The sequence below is a fragment of the Callorhinus ursinus genome, unplaced genomic scaffold (assembly GCF_003265705.2).
Source record: "Callorhinus ursinus isolate GAN/ISIS: 27379988/994484 unplaced genomic scaffold, GSC_fseal_2.0 scaffold12, whole genome shotgun sequence".
NCBI lineage: Eukaryota > Metazoa > Chordata > Mammalia > Carnivora > Otariidae > Callorhinus > Callorhinus ursinus.
In genome coordinates, this window is record NW_027397074.1 from 441,420 (window position 1) to 462,776 (window position 21,357).

The following is a 21,357-nucleotide window of genomic DNA, read 5'->3' on the forward strand; positions in this document are numbered from 1 at the left end:
GTGGCAGCGGTGCCACTAGCATCCTGAAGGGCATCCGCGTTTGAGGGGGGCGGGGTGAGGAGCGGGATGGTGGGAAGGAATACGTGTCTCCACTAACCGAAGTGGGAGGCAGGTAACCACATACTAGGAGGCAGTCAAGTCCAAGGTCGGGAAGGCCAGGCTACTGCACTTGCTGTGTCCCCACACAGCTTGACCCTTTGTCAAAATTGACAGCTTCTTTCTCCAAATTAGAAATGGAAAGAAGGGTCCCTTCCTCAAGAAATGACGTCAGTCATTCATCCTGACCCTTTTCCTTTTCTTAGTATAGAGCCCAGGGGGCTAGGGGACAAGCCCTGGCTGTCGGGCATAGGACTGAGTCAGGGACAGCACCTTGAGGCCACACTTGCAGTGAGACTGCTACCCTCACCCATAACCTGACAAGACCACAACCCCAGAGGTATGTGACTCCGGGATTTTAGCATCAAGAACAAAGTTAATTGGGTTTATGGTTTATGTTTTGTAATATTAGGATGTACCATATGGAATTAAGAAAAAGAAGCAACTTAAAAAAAAAAGACCCTTGCTTTCCAAATGTATAGCATCTCTTCAGTTGATCTGTGTTTCATGAATGACGAAGTGAGCCAGGTGAAAGAGGGAGAGAACATTCCTGGATGAAGGACATGAGCACAAGGGAACATGGGTGTAGCACTTTTAAGGAGAGTAATTTAGAGCCAGATCACTCAGGGCCTTGAAAGCCAGGGAGGGGCACCATCAGGCCTAAGTCTTAGGAAGCTGGGTCAGATGTGAGGGTGGAGAATGGGCAGGGAGAAGGAGGAGGGAGATGTTGTTATAAATGAGATGAGGGACAGTGACGTCCGAAATGAGAGGGTGGAACAGAGCTGAGGGTAGAACAGAAGGAGGAAGAGCTTTCTGGTTTGGGGCCCTGGGAGTTCAGTCCTGAATGAGGAAAGAAGACAAATCAGTTTTGGATTGGTTGACTCTGAGATGCCTGTGGGATGTGCAGGTGGAAATACCCCAGGAACAGTTGGATAAGCACTTCCAGAAAGCAGCAGGGCTAGAGGGCTGGTTTGGGAAGCAATCGGCATCTGAGTGATAACTGAAACCAAAGAGGAGAACAGCAGGGGAGACCGTTGGCGATATCTAGAGAAATTGATTGTCATAGTGGGGTGGGGACTAAGCCGCCGCTGGCATCTAGGAGGCCAGAGATGCTACTAAACTTCCCATAATGCACAGGAGCCAATAAAGAATTATCTGGCCCCAGTGTCAGGAGTGCTGAGGTTGAGACTCCTGGAGAGGCAGGGCGTGTCGAGAGCGAGGACTGGGCATGAAGCCCAAGCAGAGCAGCAGGCCTTTAAGGAGACTGAAAAGGAACTGCCAGAGAGAAGCCACTGACCAGGGGAACTTCCTCAGTTACGTGAGCTATTGGCAAATCAGTGCAAAGTACAGGGTAATGGATTGAGTGCTAAGGCAGGGCCTGAAGACAGAGGCCAGTTGATGGAATCTCCTGATGACTCCTTCACTGCTGCCCCACCCCAAGTAGAAGCACTAAAGACCGGCTGCCAGTGGACCTCCTGGTGGGGGGGGGGGAGAGATTTATAGAGAGGGCCTCTTAACTTCTCCTCCCCCCTTCTTAAAGGACATGTCCTGGGGAACATCAGGGCAATGCCTGCAGTGTTGTGACTTGGTACTTGCTGGGACAGACGCAGCAGGTTCCAGCTGGCTGCGCCAAGGACAGCCCTTTCCAAGGTCGCCTCTTCCACCAACTCACGGGAAAAGGAGCCCGAGTTCAGCTGTTTCTCAAAACTGTATTTTCTTCCCCTGTAGGAATTGTGGCTGCAAATATTTTTCACTAAGCCAGGGGGTTTAGACTCATTGGATTTGACTGCTGCAAATGACTGAAGATGTCATCTGGGTTATCCCCTTTGCGTGATATTTCATTGGCCTGGTCTGGCATCCTGGGAGCTTGAGACTTATCTGGAAATACCTCTTTAGGTTGGCGTGGCTGTGTTTGGACGCTCTGGGCTTCCCCTAAACAGAACCCGACTCCTTGGATGAATCCTGAAATATATTTGTCATTTGTCCTCTCAACTTACCATGTTTAATTCATGTTCCCTAAAAAGATAAGATAGTGCATTTAAAGAGCCTAACACCACGCCCAGCCCATTGTAAATGCTCAATAAAATGCCAGCTGTATTTTTTGTTCTTTGGGCTATTTTAATTCTTAGTCTTGGTCAGAGTCAAAATTAAACTAACATTGTGGGTCTGAGCTTTGGAGCCAAAAAAAAAAAAACAAAAAACAAAATGAAAAAACAACTATCTGCCATATGTTCAGATTTCTAATTGAACTATGCTTTTATGTTTTTTTTTTAAAGATTTTATTTATTTATTTGAGAGAGAGAGAGCACAAGCTGGGGGAGCAGTGGGGGGAGAAGCAGACTCCCTGTTGAGGAGGGAGCCAGTGCAGCTCAATCCCAGGACCCCGACATCATGACTTAAGCCTAAGGCAGCCGCTTAACTGAATCAGCCTCCCAGGCGCCCCTGAATTATGTTTTTAAAGATTAACATTCAGAGACCACGTTTTCATATTCTAATGCCCTAAGAAAATATCATATACCAGAAATCTTACTGCTGAAGACTGATGTACATTTGCAACAATAAAGCCTGCGTTTCCTGTGGAGACCTGCGCCAGCAGTTGGTTTTATTACCTTTTCCTAATAAAAAATAAGAGAAAAGAGAACACAAAACATACACATTTGCCTTCCACGGTACACAACTTCTTAAGTAGTTTCAAGCACATCAAAAATCAAGATTCTAGGCTGCTGGGTTGGAAATCGCTTGGCATGAAGGGGGAAAAAAATCTTTCAGCTTGTGGTGTCCGGTGCTCTGTTTTCTCCTGGGTTCCATTCACACTGGAGAGAGGAATAAGGAGTGAGAAGAAGGAAGGGGAATGTTGGCGGAGGGAATACATTCCTAAACTAGAAGATGCTATTATTGCACCTTCCGGCAGTTCTGTTCCTGGAGCAGGTACAGACCAAATGCCGTTCTGGAAAAACCTGAGCCGAAACTCATGTCTTCTAGTCACAACAAAAACAACAAAACCCAACTCCGTACAACGGGGCGGGGGGCGGGGGGGGGGGCGTTTGTTTATATAACGTGCCCATCCGGTCCCACACAGTAGTCTCGCCGCTTAGCGCTTCTCATGCCCCCTACTGGAGAAAGCAAGCATGATTCAGAATTAAAGGGCCGCAGAAGTTCCCATTTCCCTCCAACTCTGTACTTGGGGAACCTCTAAGGCAGAGAGGGCGCAAAGTTCAGCTTTGACCCAAATAGCGTCTTCGCCTCTCCTGCACCCTCTTGGATCCGGTGTCCAAAACGACTGCCAGACTCTGTTTCTTGGTGCGAAGAAAAAGGACTGGCCAGACTAAAAAGGAGGGACTTTGGGGAAATGCAGGATTCCAGCCCTGGGCTGAGGCCCGGAGGAGATGATGTCACCGCTCCGGCAAAGCGAGGGCTGGTGGGGGGGGGGGGGGTGCGGGTGCGGCCTAGGGGGAGCCCGCGCCGCGCCCGCCGCTGCCAAGGGAGCGTTCCGGGCCCACGTCAGGGGACGTGTCGGGATAAATAGGGTCCCGCAATGGCCGAGGCCGGCTGCGCTCGGAGCTGCCGGGTCGGGGACTGGAGCTGCCCGGGCGGGTCCGCGCCCCGCTGGCTGAGGGCTGGCGCTGCTCGCGTTCGTTGCGCCGGACGCCGGATACCCCCCGCCGCTCCCGCGGCCCCGCACCGCTGCGAACCGCAGCGCGGGCGGAGAGCCTCTCCCGTGCCCCCGAAGGACTTCCTCCCCGGGGAAGGGAGGACGAGAGACTAGGGGGGCAGCAAGCCGGGGGCCCCTTCTGCCGGTCGGGGCGGCAGCGCGCCAGCGCAGTGCCATGCTGCTCTCCGTCCTAGCGGCGCTGTGCCTGGGGCTGCGCCTGGCGCTCGGCGTGCGCGGCGCGCCCTGCGAGGCGGTGCGCATCCCCATGTGCCGGCACATGCCCTGGAACATCACGCGGATGCCCAACCACCTGCACCACAGCACGCAGGAGAACGCCATCCTGGCCATCGAGCAGTACGAGGAGCTGGTGGACGTGAACTGCAGCTCGGTGCTGCGCTTCTTCCTCTGTGCCATGTACGCGCCCATCTGCACGCTGGAGTTCCTGCACGACCCCATCAAGCCGTGCAAGTCGGTGTGCCAGCGCGCGCGCGACGACTGCGAGCCCCTCATGAAGATGTACAACCACAGCTGGCCCGAGAGCCTGGCCTGCGACGAGCTGCCCGTCTACGACCGCGGCGTGTGCATCTCGCCGGAGGCCATCGTCACTGACCTCCCCGAGGGTGAGGCGGAGGGGAAGGACCGAGGGGGCGAGGGGCATTCTTGGCTGTTGCTGCCACGTGAGAACCGGGCGACCACTTCTCCCGATGCCAGTGGGTGGACGGTCAGCACCCCCCACCCCACTTCCGAGGGTTGGGGGAGGTGGGAAGGGCTGGTGACCTGACTTTGGGGAAAAGTCTGGTTTCCCTAAAGGAATTTCGGAAGCTGAAGAACACCACGTCCCATAGATTATGTGTGTGCGGGGTGAGGAGGTGCTTATAAGTGAGCCACTGGGGGCATTGTTATTGACAGAGAAAAGCGGCAATGGCAGGTGGGGCATAGGATGGGGCTGAGCCAGCGTTAAGCACTTTACGTGTATCGTTTAATCCTGAAAACAGTCCCACCAGGATTCTCCAGTTAGTGTCAGCTCTTGAAAACTCTTGCCGAAAAAGGCAGTACCAGTCATCACTCCCCACCAGGAGTGCAAGTTTGTAAATTTAGTCGTTCTGGAAAATTGTGACGTCGGTTTCATAGTCAAACTCTGTGGCGTCTTCGTTAACTGGATAACAATTTTTGCTTCCTTTTTTTTTTTTTTGTCATTTTGCCGCTTTTCTAGGATGAAGGAGCAAGTTTAATTCCATTTCTTGAAATGAAACCTAAGAGCATTTTGCATGCTTTTATCCCTGACCCAGGTTCCTGCACATTTAAAGAGATTATGGTGTTGCTTCAGTGTAGTTTTTGAGGTTCTATCTCAGAGCATTGCCCAATACATGAAGGGGAAGTAAAGTGAAGGGAAAATCGAAACTCCTCTCTAATTCAAAGCTTTAGAAAAAAAAACATATTTATTGCTTACATTATATAAATGATAGAGGGTTATGCTTTGGGGGATTTACATATAGCTGTGGACTGTTTCTGCACTGCAAAAGGAGAGGTGATGATCTGGAAATATTCTGGACATTTTGATTAGTGTCAACTGTCAACTTGGAAAAACCAACATTTTAAAATGGATTTGGAAGGGAAGCTAGCTGTGTGTATCAGCCAAGTCAAATGGACACACATTCACATCAATTTGTGCTCAATGGGTAAAATCGCGCTCAAAATTCTTCTTTCCTAAGCCCAGGAATGTCTGTGTGAAAGAGGTAGTCGACAGTCATATGCACTTTTACGTTGTAGTATTCTTCTTTTGTGATACTGTGCTAGGGTGTGTCTCCAGACAGTTCTTTTTTCCAGCTGGGTGAACAGGCTAAGTCACTGACCACACCCATGCGGCTCTGTGTGTGTTTCAGACGTTAAGTGGATAGACATCACGCCAGACATGATGGTTCAGGAAAGGCCTCTTGATGTTGACTGTAAACGCCTAAGCCCCGGTGAGTTCTGTCACCTTGAGGTTCCCTTTCTGCCTCCCCCCCAGAATGGTTTCAGGACACTTTTCCAACTTCTCGTCTCTCTCTCATCTCCTTCAGACCGTTGCAAGTGCAAGAAGGTGAAGCCCACTCTGGCGACATATCTGAGCAGAAACTACAGCTACGGTAAGTCATCGGACACAACCATTCACTTGAGGACTTGCCACGTTACAAAGCCAGCCACAGAGCTGATGACAAAGGGTTTACTTATGTGGGTTCTCGACGTGGGTTCTCGATGGCACAAAGACAACTGTAAAATGTCTTGCTCTTTTGGGTAAATTAAGCAAAACCAAAGTAGATTACCCAGGGAGAACAGTGATGTGGATCAGAGCACAAATTTGCCTTCGAGGTCCTCCTTGTCTTAGGGAAAAAGGCCACTCAGCCAGGCCAGCCCATCTGACCTGTTCTCTTCCTGAGGTTTCCTAAAGGATGGGTGAGTGATCCATGGGCTGGATTATCTGAGGCCCAGAGGCCCAGGAACTAAGACCTGCCCATGTTTCTTTTTACTTATAAATACCTGTAAAAAAAAAAAAAAAAAAAAACCTGTAGATATTTAACATCTTAAAGGAATTGCGGGGAAATATGTACAAGTATTGACATGGTTTAAATCCCTTCCTCTCTTACTGGAAAGAACAGTCAGCACATTCTTCAAAGAATCAGGCTATTTTTAATTTTTTAAGTAAATTTAATTCTATTATCATTTGAAAGTAAATTTAATTAAAAATATGTTCTTTTAAAATATCTATTTGGGCTCCTATATGTACCTTTGCATCTCTTAAATTACTTCTGCTGAAATAACAGGAACTGTTTAGGCAAAATGGTCATTTTATTTGTTAACTTTGTTTTCCGTAATTCAAACTGAAATTTTAAATCATGAACTTTATGTAATATTTCATATGTGAAAGTAGGAAGATCATGGCCATATAAAAGACTGAAGGGGAGCCTGGGTGGCTCAGTCGGTCAAGCGTCTGCCTTCAGCTCGGGTCATGATCCCAGGGTCCTGGGATTGAGTCCCACATCAGGCTCCCTACTTGATGGAGAGTGTGCTTCTCCCTCTCCCTCTCCCACTCCCCCTGCTTGTGTCCCCTCTCTTGCTGTGTCTATGTCAAATAAATAAATAAAATCCTAAAAAAAATTAATTAAATTAAAAACATAAAAGTCTGAAAAACATAACCTTTTATTTGAATCGTAAGATTTGAGATTATACATAGCCAATGTGGGTAACTCAACCAAAGGAAAAAAAAAAGCACTGTCTTTTCCAGTAGCTTTCATTGTTGTTGTTTTAAAACTGTTCTTTGTAGATATTGTCTTAATCTAATCTGCTTTTTGTCTCATCTGACACTATCCAGCCCTCCTTACTAACCGGAGTTTCACTGTCTTGCTGTTGTCCATAACTACTTTGATGATGAAACGATTTCTATTTAAGTCCTTTGGCTTCTTCATAAACCAGCTTTCTAGGACGGAATCCAAGACAGATCCGTGCGAGGCTGATTACAATTCCATGGAAGGCAGTAATAGCAAGGGACCAAAAGGGCCAGAATTTTTAAAGCTTGATCAGACATGCTGATGTTAACAGCCATCTGTAATAACAGTTATACTTCTGCTCACCACAGACCTGGCTTTGACAGTCTGTGCAATTAAAGGATTGAGAGCAGTGATCTTCAGAGACTCCTTCCAGTTCAAAAATGTTATGATTTAATAACTTCCTTTGGAAGAGAGGAAATTCAAGCATCAGATGGGTAGTTGGACCATACAGACTTTAAAGTGGCTTCTGAGGGGCGCCTGGGTGGCTCAGTCGGTTGAGCGTTGGACTCTTGATTTTGGCTCAGGTCATGATCTCCTGACCTTGGGCTCCGGGCTCAACAGGGAGTCTGCCTGAGATTCTCTTTCTCCTCCTTCTCTGTCCCTCCCCCCACACGCTGTCTCTCGCAAATAATACATCTTAAAAAAAAGTGGCTTCTGAACTCAAGAACATATGATCCTCACTTCAGATGATCACAAGGCAGAGGATCAACAAATATTGATGTTCCTGACATGAATTTCCAGGTAGGATTTGGGCAAACAAACATGCAAACAAACGGGACTAATTTTAGGATTTTGAGGCTGGGAACAATCTGTGCCATTCTTTATCAGCTGCAGCCGATGCGGAGCAGTGGCCGAGCCAGTGGCAGAGCCCCGCGGGAGCCTGCTCGTCCCCCCACTCCTGCACTCTGCTGCAGGATCCGGGCCTCGGCAGACAGTGCTGACAATAGGATTATGTGGGCTCCTTGCCTGCGTCTGGGCAGCTTGGACATGACCATAATTACAGGAGGGATTCTTTAAGAGAGGCTCAGGAGTTGGCGCAGATGCACCATCCTTCTTTGTCTCCCAAGGCTTCATCAACACTTCTGTCACTTTTTTCAATCGCAGTCATTCATGCCAAAATAAAAGCCGTGCAGAGGAGTGGCTGTAACGAAGTGACCACCGTGGTGGACGTGAAAGAGATCTTCAAGTCCTTGTCCCCCATTCCTCGAATGCAGGTCCCACTCATCACAAATTCTTCCTGCCAGTGTCCTCACATCCTGCCCCACCAAGACGTTCTCATCATGTGTTACGAGTGGCGCTCCAGGTAGGCACAAAGGGGCAGAAGCAACTGCACGCTGCTTCGAGAAACGTGAATCTCATTTAGCAGGGATGGTTTATTAAAAAAAAAAAAAATGGCACCAGTAGTTCTTTTTTAAAAGACAACTAAATAAATAAATAAACAAATCGATCATTTTAATAGATGCCTCTGTTACCATATCACATATCCTAAATATCATTGAATTCCTCATGGTATTAAGGAAAAATCGAAATAGGACTATTTGAATGGAATCTTTAAAAATCAAGCCCAGAATTCATTAAGCGACTTCAAAAATCGTAGGCAGATAAACTACTATGAGTTAAAACAGTTCTTTTCAAACCATTCAAATCAATCTTAGTGTGGCAAATCCTGAATATTTTTTAGGAGCTCTTTAACAACTTACAGATCGAGTAAAGACGGCCATTTGAGATGACAGGTCCACATTTTCCTAATATACAATATAAATGTACAGTATTTGTTTGATAAACCATTACACACACACACAGTCAGACTCACACATACGCATATCTCTGGGAGTGTGCTTCCCCACCTCTCTTTCCTTGGCATCTTTTTATATACTGGTACATTCCTTGTAATGGAAAAATCAACCTCTTCAGACCAGGTTCCAGGAAGGACCCCATAACTTGCTGCAGGACACATCTCCAGCAAAATGACTCCTTTTTTATATAACTAGTCTTCCCTTTGATTCCCTGCCATTAATGCTTATCTGTTTCTTCTGGATACAGCTATGGACTGTTTCGCCAAAACCCCTTTTGAAACTGACCTCACTTGAATACTTCCTTGATCTATATCCTGTCAGTATTTGGGTACCATCCTCGCACTGTGTATACCACCTTGTGTTCTTGGCTTTAAAACTATTCTTCTACTTACACCTTGTCTCTCTGAAGAAGTTGAATGAATGAATGAATGTTGACTGAATGTTTCTGGGCTCATCTCTTGCATAGTGTTTGTATCTGCTACAGAATGAGATGCGGTTCTGGGACTCTACCAGACTGCTAGTCATTAAATCCTATTGGGACAGATGAATGGATTATAAATGAATTAAATAGCATCTTTCCTGTCATCCTTTCTGTTCACTTATAGACTTAATATAATTCTGATGAAAATACCAGTAAAAATATTTTTGAATGACTGGGAGTTATGTCTTCATAATTGATGCTGATGATCATTTGGAGGAACAAACGGGCAAGGGCATGTAAAGGAGATTTTGAAAATACCATTTGAAAGGAGATCTACTTAGGAAAAACAGAAAACTGGTACTGAGCTACACTTGCTAATGCCATGTGGGGCAGGAGTACACATGTAGGTAAATAACACAGAGGAAACAGTCTTGAAACAGATTCTAATGCATAAAATAACTGATTGTGAAGGAGATATGGCAAATCAATTGGACATGAATATATTATTTAGTAAATGTTGCAAATATTTTTATTTGGAAAACTAGTACATATTTTCACTTTATACTGTACTATAAAATAAATTTCAAATGGATTAAAGAGCTATTTTTAAAATGTAATCATAGAAGATAAAATTAGGTGAATAGATATGTGAAATCTGAAGGGCAAAATACTTTGCAAACATGAAATTAACGTAAGAAATTACAAGGGCAAAATGTCAATATATACTTTTGATGACATAATATCATGGACATAAAAATTACCCAAAAAGGCCAATAAATACTGAGAAAAATATTTGCAATAGTAACCTTACTGTATAAAGAGGTCATGTAAGTTCATATTTGATACATTAAGACTACAATATATAAATAATGTGTACATAAATCTATATGGACAAGTTCCAGAAGAAATACAAATAGTATTAAATTTACCTCTTTAATTCTCCAACCCAGATTAAAAAATAATTTGAACGAAAGTTCAACATTCTGAAAACAATTTGGCACTGTGCTTGGAAAACCTTGAAAAAAGACATTTTTTTTTAAAGATTTTATTTATTTATTTGATAGAGAGAGACACAGCGAGAGAAGGAGCACAAGCAGGGGGAGTGGAAGAGGGAGAAGCAGGCTTCCCACGGAGCAGGGAGCAGATGCGGGTCTGGATCCCAGGACCTGGGATCATGACCTGAGCCGAAGGCAGACACTTAACGACTGAGCCACCCAGGCACCCAAAAAGACATATTTTTTGACCCAGTAATTCTACTTTCAGAAATCTGTCCTAAGGCAATAATGAGTCAGTGCACACTAGTATATATATACAAGGACATTCGACTCAATGCTGGTAATAGTAGCTAAGCAAAAGGAGGTTCAACAGTAGAGAAAGGCCTAAGTGCATATATATATATATATGTATATATATATATATATAAGATGCATATCATTGTTGAAAGATTTTATGGTTATTAAAGCTGTATTTTTTAATTATTCTAATTATATGAGAAAATACATAGAATGATAAAAAATGTACAGTATGATCTCAATCTACAGTGTGATCTAAACACACACACACACATATATATATATATATATATATATAGGGACAAGGAAGAATAAAAGGAAATGCTAGTAAAATATGAATGGTATACATGTGGTGTGTACAGTTAAGAGTTATAAAGAATTTTGGTTTTTTACAAATTTTGGGGTTTTTAAACTTTTTCCTTTCATAATCAGAATTGCTCAAGATCAATTACTTTTTTTCAGGATGATGCTTCTTGAAAACTGTTTAGTTGAAAAATGGAGAGATCAACTCAGTAAAAGATCCATAGTAAGTATAATTAGCAACACTACCAATATGGAGTTAAGGGCATGTGAAGAAATTCTTTAGAGCTGGGGGATTCTTCACATTCTTCTATCTCCAGGCTCTGGGGTGTGGGGCCGTAATAGCAGCCCTGTTTGCCTTTTGAATAAGTAGTTAAGACCACAGCTATTCTGACTTGGAAGCTATAGCATCAACCTCTCTTCAGCCTCAGAGGTGATTTGGTTGCATTCAATACGGATCGACTGATTATTTCCAGGTTAAATTAGGTTGGTTTTTTTTATCTCTTTATGGTATTTTATTTAACTATTTTAGCGAAATCAGTCAGGTACTTGAGCAGAATTAACATCCAGAGGGCTTAAAACAGACATAGACACATAAGGGTGTGAATACGCAATTCTAAAATTCATTCTGTCTCTGGACAAAGCATAATCTTTCCCTGTATTTAAGATAATTTTGAGACTCTTGTCAAAATCAATTATCTACAAACTGTAATCATTCTTTGGCCAAATCCATGATTTTAGTGGCAACATCATGGAAATATTGGTAATTCAATTAAGGGAGTTAGAATAATTTTTTTGCCCAGAGATATGAGATTACACCAGAACTAAAGAAATCAGGTCATTGGTTGGAAATGTTTAAAGCGTCCCCTCTCCTGAAAATACGTTTAGATGTATCTAGGAGAATTTGTGTTCTCAGGTTCACGAAAGGTCTTACTACAGCCTGGGGCCTCTCAGTTTGCAAGGTAAAAGGCTACATTAATAGTGACTTAGGGAGAAGGTAGTTTGAACACAGCCTCTCCTACTCCGTGCATTTCGGAATAACATGACGGTCACATCTGAGCTAAAAACTCAGGAGCTGCTCAGCCTTACTGGACAGAAAATTCTAGCAGGATTGGTTATCCAGTTTCCAGGACTACCGTAGATTAGAAACATCAATGTAGAAAGTCAGTCCACCATAAGAACCTGAGAGGAAAGCAAGCTTTCAGGAATCACAGAGCTGTTTGGGCCATTCACTTTTGCAGCAAACATTCTAATATGCTTCAGTGAGAATTTGAAGCTAGCACCATGTAATAGCAAACCTGATGAGTTCATTATTTCAGAACAGACTAGACTTGTGCCCTGGGAGGGTGGGGACCGGGTTTCTCATTTCGCTGCATTCCTAGTGCCTCAGACAATGCCGGGCCTGTGGTCATGCTCAAACTCTTTGCTGAATGAAATACACTCTGACCAAGTAGGGGCGTATAGGTTATGCTAAAAGGCGATGTCTATTTAAGTGGACCCACTTTTTCAGTTTTTTCTTACATGCTGCTCTCAGTATTTCTTTATGGTATTAGTATTTCTTTATAGTATTTCTTTATAATATAAGCAGTGAGTCCTTTTCTATGAAGGAAACAACTATCCAGAAAGTCTCATTTCTCATCGGTTCTGGGTGGCTAACACTGAGCAGATTACTAGAGGCAGGAGGGGCTTCTGTCTTGGATGGAAGAGCATTAGGTGAACCCACCCACAAATGCGCTGGGAGATCCCCTGTCCTTCCTCGTGGGCTGGGTAAACTTCTGCTCTCTGCCATGTCAGAGCCTCTTTAGAAGGCGTTGCAGTGCACAAATGTCGCCGCACAGGGCCGCGGGGCAAAAGTGCCTGGCCTGGGGCCTTGGGCCCCGGGGTCAGACTGATGAATTTGGTTCCCAGCTCTGACGTTTGTCAGCTGTGTGACCGGCTGCAAAGGAGCCGTGTGTGCCGTTTCCTAGCCACCACCATGGTGTCCAACCTAGCAGGGCTGTTGGGAGCTTCCGTGAAATGGATGGGTATCGAGACTTCATCCCATCTTGAGCACTTTTCAAATCTTCTGGTGTGTGCCAAGTGCCCAGCAATGCAGGCTGGCGATTTTATTCGTTGTTGTCTCAACTCAGCTCCTACAGGGGGGAAAAAATGGCATCGATTCTGACATCAGTTTCCCAGCGTTACACAGTGCGATGTCTCTGATGGTCATGTGTGCAAATTGCCTCCCAGCAGTGGGAAGAGAGGCTGCAAGAACAGCAGAGGACCGTTCAGGACAAGAAGCGAACAGTGGGGCGTACCAGTCGTAGCAACACCCCGAAGCCAAAGGGAAAGCCGCCTGCTCCCAAACCAGCCAGCCCCAAGAAGACCATTAAAGCTAGGAGTGCCCAAAAGAGAACAAACCCCAAAAGAGTGTGAGCCAGCCGCCTTCCAGAACGGAGACTGCCTCTCAGGCCGAGGCCAGGCGCTGCCCAGCCAGCCTGGGGAAGGCCCCACTCCCCTTGCCTTAACAACTGCAGAACTCCTCCTACACACATCTTGAAGCATTTTTCTTAATGATCTGCTTCCATTTTTCTTTTTCAGCCACCACAAGCCGTAGTGGTAGGTATGTCCTTTGGTGTGGAAGGTCTATGAAAGCTGAAAGCTGGTGGACAAAGCTTCTGGCGGCATTCAGAGTAGCCTTTGTGGGGCCTACTCTGGGACATCTCTGTTTGGGGAAAAGATGCTTTTGGTTCTTACCATTTGACCTAATATGTGCATTGTAAAATAAATGCCATATTACAAACAAAACACTCATTTTTCTTTTCACAATATGTTTTATTTCAGTTTGACTTGTGCTGTTAGAAGGTTCGTGATATTCTAAGATGTGATTGAAAATACAATGATTCTAAGGAGGAAGGCAAGAGGAATGAATGTCTAAAAGATCTTTATGTGTTTGCTGTTCGCAGAAGAATTTCTGTGATGAAAGGAGGATATGGAAAATTGAGGTATTGAGGAACAATCTAGAAAAGCAGGATATGGAAAATTGTAATGATTTTTTTTTTTTACAAAGAACCCTTTCAGCTCATTTTTAGCTAGAAACCTTAAAAACTAAAATAATAATAATGATAACTAAATAAATAAAAGGGAAAGGCAGACACACCACATCTGGATCCTTGTTTCCTGGCTACCATGCCGGGGGTGGCAAGGCTCTGAATTCACATTCATGATGCTTCTCATTAGTAATCATTATGTGACACCAGAAACAGAATTCGTTTCTCTATTACGATTTATGCACCAGTGACTCAACCCCCAAGAATTTTACACCCCTGGATGTGGTGCTTATCTCATCTCCCAGGACATCCTAGGTATCTTGATGCCAAGCCTGAGAGAAATTTTCTCTCTGCGGAGAACTGGTGCTTAAGGTCCCGTGGGCCCAATGGGGGGAGGGCCAAGCCTCCAAAGTCCCTGCTTCTCAGCCCGCACTGGTACCCCTGCCACACACCAGCTCTGCGCTTGGAACGACAACTACAGTCACCTCTCCATTCAAGGAGGTAGAGGAACAATCTGAAAGCTGAAGTATAAAATCTCCTTTAGCTTTCCCAATGTCCCTGCTTCTCAGAGAAGGCATGAAGTGACCTGTCGTACTCACACAAGATCATTAGACACATAATCTCCTTTCATCTCTGTAGCCATTGAGACACAGAAGTGAGGTGTGTGGGTAAGCCCAGGGCAAGTGGAGAAATGGGGTTAATAAGAATGTGGGCATGGGCTCCCCTCTTCTCTGTCACTACCACAGGGCACTGGAGTTGGAGGAGTCCATTAGATGGACCCACATTAGCGTACCAATAAAATACTCAGTGTATGTTTCTGCTCCATTAGAGGCCAAACTTCTCTGGCCCTTAAGGAAAGCAGGAGAGGGGTTCAGCATAGCATCCTCAGCATATGCAAGGCCGTTAAAAGGAATTGGCAGCCTAGCCTACTTCCTCAGTGTTGTAGGGATTCTCTGGGGAGGGGAATCAGAAATGGAACTCTCCATGGAAGTGGAGAAAAAAACATATGTAAAAAAAAAGTCAACACCCTAAGTACAATCCTGAAGGTTATAAGAGTTTGGAGAGGACTACATATTTAAACATTGTTTAAATATTTAACTGAAATTGCATACTGAATATTAGATGAGTGTAATACTTCATTAGGAACATTAACACATTATACAATACTTAGCTAAGCACACTTATACATTAGACAAGATGTAACTGGGCACATATATCAGTTTGATTAAATGAGAAAAGATGAACCAGGCCACTTGATTTATTTATTATGAAAAAGTCAAAAGCAAACATCAGCCCACACTGAGGGTAATGTGACAAGTACAGTAGTGGCCTTTGTGTGAGAGCCAAAAGTTTCTTTCTCTCCCTTCAATATTTTCTCCATCGAAATACATGTGAGAGGAGGAAAATAAAAATATATGGAAAGGAAAGCTGAGGTATTGAAATGAGAATTGTTTGAGAGTTGGATTACTTTAGTGAGGAAAAAAATAACTTATTTTGCAATATTTGGATCAGCAAATCTCATAATTAAGGACAACTGCAGGCATTTATTTTTTTCAATAATTTTGTTGGTCTTTTAATAATATGGTAAACATGTATTTTCTATAAAGTATTTAATAAATGCATAAAATAAAAATAGTGGAATTAAAATCCTACCTTATCCTACTCATTGCTATGCAGAGGTAATCACTGTTCGTATTTTGGTATACAATTTTCCAGGTGTTTCCTATGCATTTATGTAATGATTTGAGGGAAAAAAACCTAGGAGCTTATTATACATACTGTTGATTAACCTTCCTTCTTCACTCAGCCTCTTATTCAGACTGGTTCTCATGTCAATAAAGCTGATTGCCACCTCATTTATAATGGCTCTGTTGTATTCCATGGTATGCGTTACTCGACAAACCCTTATGTTATTAGAGATTCAGGTTGTTTCTTAACATACTGAATAACTGAATCGACATCTTGATAACTAATATCTGTGCACATCCTTAATTAGTTCTTCAGGAGAAGTCAGTTTAAGTAGCGTTGCTGGGCCAAGGGGTATGCCCACCAAGGAAAGTTCTTGATTATAGTGCCAATTATCCATCAGGATGTTGGATCACAGATAGGCAAAAATGCTAACCTTCCAAATCCTCACTAAGATTGTTTCACCCTGTCAATATTTCTTTATAAATTTCAGCTGGGAACTGGATGTCACCTTGGGCAAAGCTCTGCTCTTCCTCTGTGAGCCATCACTGACAACATTCTCAACTCTCCAAATACTCAGAAGCTGGGGGATGAGTAATGAAGCACCTCATAGAGGGTAGAGTCGATAGAGAGATGATAAATAAGATAGAGAGATAGGTAGATGATAAATTTCTTAACTTCTGGGGAAAGCCTTTGCAAACTTCTCAATTTTTTTCATGAATCAAATTTAATAGTATAACTGGTCAGCTAGAGAAACCAAAGAATTAGGGTGTAGCAGACATGCCAATAGATTTCCCCTCAGTCCAGTCTTATTTTTAAGACACGTGAGAATATAAATAACCTTAGTTTCTTCCTTTCTAGTTGGAAACCAAAGCAGTGTAGGACACCTGGGTGGCTCAGTCGGTTAAGTGTCTGCCTTCAGCTCAGGTCGTGAGCTCAGGGTCCTGGGATCGTGCCCCACGTTGAGCTCCATGTCCGGCTCCCTGCTCAGCAAGGAGTCTGCTTCTCCCTCTCCTTCTGCCGCTCCCCCCCGCTCCTGTGCTCTCTCTCTCTTTCTCTCTCAAATAAATAAAATCTTTAAAAAAGGGAAGGAAGGAAGGGAGGGAGGGAAGGAGGAAGGGAAGGAAGGAAGAAAGGAACCAATGCAGTGTGAACACACTTTTGGTCTCTGTCCTTGGATGCTTATAGGATTGCCTATTACAAACTTATAAAAAAAACTCCTTTTCTTGAGCTAGCTCGAGGGTACTTCTGTTTGGTGGACCCAATCCCTGAATTAAAAAAAAGGGGGGGGCACTTTTTTTGCCACAAGTCTCTACCTGCTGTTATCACCAATTCAAAAAGCAAAAACGGTTACTTGGAATTGTGGAATGCAAAAGCTGAATGGGACCTTAGAAGCCACACTCTAACCTGCAGGAGAAAGGCTACACCAGTGCTTGTCTGATGCCTCACGTGTAGTCAGAGAAAGATCTGGGTTCCCAAACTTACTCAATTTCACCTTAACAGACCAAAGGGCTCTGGTTTGTCAGTAACATAAAGCCAGGCTATTAGAGGGAAGCCTCACGTTATCACCACAGGAAAAGCAATAAGAGAACAAATTAGTGCTTCTGGTTACAGAATGATATATGCCAATCCTGATCATAGTTCCTGACGGGAAAATATTTTTTTGAAAAGCATTTTACCCTGAAAGATATGTCATGGGACAGACATGCCAACCAAAAATTTTAGTTCATTGTGAACTTTGTGGCTTTTAACTGATAAGCACAAAATGGAGTTAACTGTCGAAGGATTCCATTGGAGGAAATGCCTGTGAGAGAGAACGGGAGGGGGATAAACAGGGCCTGCAGGGTGGACAGTGTGAGGGAAAGAGGGTTGGCGGGAAGCGCTTCAGACTTCCTTCACGCTTAAGGAGAATTGGGCAAGGCTGCGGGAAGCCGGACATCAAGGAGACCTTCAGTTCCCAGGCCCAGCTCTGTGTTCGCGGCCTGCCCCACTCAGTCACGGATGCGGACTAGCCCATGGCAGCCTGGTCTTGGCGCAAGGCTCGCTATGCGTTTCAGACTGTGGTGTCTGGAGACCTGGTTAGTCATGGTCCCTGTGGTTGGCGTCAAGCAACAAACGTCTCTTGTCAACTTCTATAATTGTCATCTCTAAACTATTTGAATTTGTAAAACCCCAAAACTTTTACGTCTTCATATCTTTATGCCTTCTCTGTTTTATTTCAAATTTACTGAAGGGAAAATGCTCCAATCACAACTACAGTCTTACGGAATTTACCCTTCTACCAGAGAGAGGTCTCTTGTACTAGAGTGTAAGGAATGGCAACGATGAGGTAATTAATGAGGCCATTCATGGCAGGAACTAAGTCCAGGATGTGTGATTTTGCCTTTGCAGGCCCACACAGTGTTAAGGGTAAGCATATAAGCATAGGCGCATCTAGCCCAATATTTGTATGAGATCAGTTTTATGACTGGATAATCCTGAAATATGTAGCTGCAGTGTCTAGGTGAGAACCACTTTATAATGGTGAATTTGGATCACATTAGTGATGAACATTGAAAAAGAAAAAGAGCATACTTTATTAGCAATTAAATTTAGGGAAGACTCATAACCAGAGGGCTGACTCCAAGTGTCACAAAGTTGGAAAAACATGAATAACATGATGAGGTGTAAAGAACTGGGATGAAGCAAAAAATGGTATCATGAATAAAATTCCGTCATGTATCGGGGGATATCTAAAATGCCGTTGTTGAATCAAACTGATGCATTTTTAAAATTCATTAACATTTTAGTTCTCTAATAATGTCAAATTATTTATGTCATTGGATTATTTCAGCAGCTGAAAATCACATGGACAATTGCTTAGTCAACTTTTCCCCTTTATTAAAAGCATTAAAAAACGGACTTTGGAGGTCATCCAAAGTAGTTTCCAAGGGATGAGCGAGTTCAAACACAATTCAAGCAGGAATCAGTATCTGGGCATCCACTCCAGTGAGCAGAAAGAGTAACAAGAGAGTCTGGGAAGAGGGCCACAGAATAGGGCACAGCATATTTTAGGGAATCTGTCCATTTTCTGCAGGACATCTATTTACAGAGAATAGGATCCAGGGAGGGGACGCTGGGAAGTATTAGGCTCTAACCAAGAATGCTTCAGGTCTCCTGTCTTGGAAGATGGCTACGGGGACTAAGTGGGGAGATCAAGAAAACTGTGGCTGCAGGGTCACGGTGCACAAGTAAACCAGCTCTAGAGGAAAGGGGTTGTTTTATGTAGTGGAATTCATAATCCTATTTTGTAGTCCTCAACTGCTTCAGCCACAGTGGCTCAAGACATGCGTTCTGTGTCGCAAGTCCGGCTGAGAGTCAAGATCAGCCCCCTTAGCTGGGCCCTGACAACGTGCTATCCTCTTCTTTAACCTTTTTTCCCCAGGGGCAAGACGATATTCACTGGTCCTTGCCAACCGCAGCTGCCATGTGCCTGCCTCGTGCCTCTGCGTTCCAACCCTAACTTCAACCTCAAGACTAACGCCAACACAAATTAAGGTTTCATTGAATATATCTCTTTGGACATTGATTATCAGATTTCTGACTCTTTAGCTCAAAACTAATTGTATAATCCTAAGAAAATAGCCTTTCCCTATGTCTTGTTTATAAAATCTTGATACAGATAGGTACACATATATGGACAACTGAGTGAAACATGCCATCTGCTGGTGAAATATGTTATTAATTTTAAGAGAGTGAATGCTTTTTGAAGTTCTGCACCATTCCTGAGTGGTCCAGTGTGCTACTGGACATAACAGTGTGCCCTTAAACACAATTCTATTATGAATACCCAAATATTATCAGGCATATAAAGTGGCAGACAATAGTATTCGATCTGAAGGAGTGAGGAATATGAAGAAAGTAAGGTGAAGATTTTTACTATATTTAGTCTTCTGCACAATCAAAAAAAAAAAAAGCCAGTAATTACAGTAATTGATTTACCCTAGTTTTTTTAATGCATTCTGAAAAAAAATTGAGAAATATCCCTACTAATAATTTACATGTGCTTCTCAAACATAATGTTGGAACAATAGAGTTTTGAGGTGAGCAACTTGTTACTAATACTAAATAATCAAGAGGTAATGTCAGCAAGATGGTGAGTAGGAAGCCCTGGGCTATCCCTCCCTCTGCAAACTCACCAACTCAACAAGATTTGGGACACCCTGTGACCTGAGTCCCCACCCCAGCAAAGGCAGCATATAATCAGAAAGAACCCCCCTAACCCTTGGCTTCTCTCCAGGAGTTGGTTTGCATGTCCAGTGCCCCAAACTTCCTGAGAGGGATCCCAGAGGAAGAACCTGGGTCTCGGAGCTTGGATGGATCAACCACAGCCTAGCAACTAGGGGAGCACGGAGATGGCCGCTTGAGATGGCAGAAATCATGGCTTCCCCTTCTTCCCAGTGCAGAGAGAACAGATGAGAAAATCCAGGTCTGGAGAGAAGCATCTGGTAAAAGCAGCAGGGCTACATGGGGTTTGGTTCTAACAATCTACCCAGCCTCTACATCAAGGGTATGGTGGGGGGAACCACTTGCCCCAGGCAGATGCTCAGGTCAGGGGGTGGGGTAGCCCTGGCCACACAGGCCTAGAGGGCATGGGTACCTGAGACAAGGTGTCGGGAAGCTAACTGCACAGCACGAGTCATGTGACTCTCAGCATCCAGGTAGCCCGGGTCCCCAGCCCCATGTCTACACTGTGGGGACAACAGGCCGAGGCACCAGCGAGGGTACCTGTGGGCCACATCCTGTCCAGGTCCAGCCTCCTCTAAAACAAAGGCTTCAACATAAGACACAAGCAAAGCAAAACAAAGCAAAACAAAACAAAAAAACAGGGGAAAAGCTTCAGGACATTGGTCTTGGCAGTGATTTCATAGATATGACGTTAATGACATAGGCAACAAAAACTTTTATGAGGTATCTAAAATAGTCATATTCATAAAATCAAAGACAGGGATGGTGGTCACCAGGGGCTGGGGAGAGGGGGAACTGGGGAGTATTCATCAATAGACATAAAGTTTCAGTTAAGTAAGACGAATATGCTCTAGAGATCTGCTATACAACACTGTACCTACAATAAAGCATTGTACCCTTAAAAATTGGTAGGAGGATAAAGCTCAGTGTTCAGTGTTCATATCACAATAAGATAAAAAGAATACTGAGTAATCAGAATTTGTATCTTAACATTACAGTTTAAAAATTAGGATGGAAAGTCATCCTTTGACTCACTCACATGCATCCCAGTATGTTCTCTTGCATGGAACGAAAAGGACGGTGTCATAGCCAACATGCTGGGAATTATATATAACTCTGGCTAAAAGCTCAAGTGCATCACTGTAGTAACATCATCAGATTACATCCTGAGAGGGGAAAATGCCAAAACAAGTGGGAACTTTATAATCAACTTCATCCCTGGAGAGATTTGCATTGTCTTAGTGTCAGGAAAGGAGGTACATGGCCTGCACTTGTCCTGTAGTTAGATTGCAAATTCTGTAAATTAACATGACACCTTTTCAGAGTTTATTGCTGAAATGCTTAGAGTCAAATTTTTGTCCAACCTCTAAATATACGTTAGGACCTTCTATGGATTTTGTATATAACCCCACTCCTGGCTTCCCTGGCTCCATCCTACACTCTTCTTCCCCATATTCCATGTTCCTCCCCAACTATTTTGTTCAATCTTGTGTGTATTTATATAAGCCACCCTAAATCCTCTCTGAAAGATAGGGTAAAGATAAACATTAAGA

The 21,357-nt window shown here is 43.9% G+C and overlaps 1 protein-coding gene across 1 annotated transcript; it reads left to right on the plus strand.

The window, feature by feature from the left end:
• Window positions 1–3,528: 3,528 nt before the first annotated feature.
• Window positions 3,529–13,649, plus strand: SFRP4 (secreted frizzled related protein 4). The gene is made up of 6 exons (XM_025872709.2): window positions 3,529–4,368; window positions 5,632–5,712; window positions 5,809–5,874; window positions 8,158–8,356; window positions 11,025–11,088; window positions 13,092–13,649. Exons 1-6 carry the CDS (start codon window positions 3,924–3,926, stop codon window positions 13,275–13,277), a joined length of 1,041 nt encoding a protein of 346 aa, XP_025728494.1. The 5' UTR covers window positions 3,529–3,923; the 3' UTR covers window positions 13,278–13,649.
• The last annotated feature ends 7,708 nt before the right edge of the window (window positions 13,650–21,357 follow it).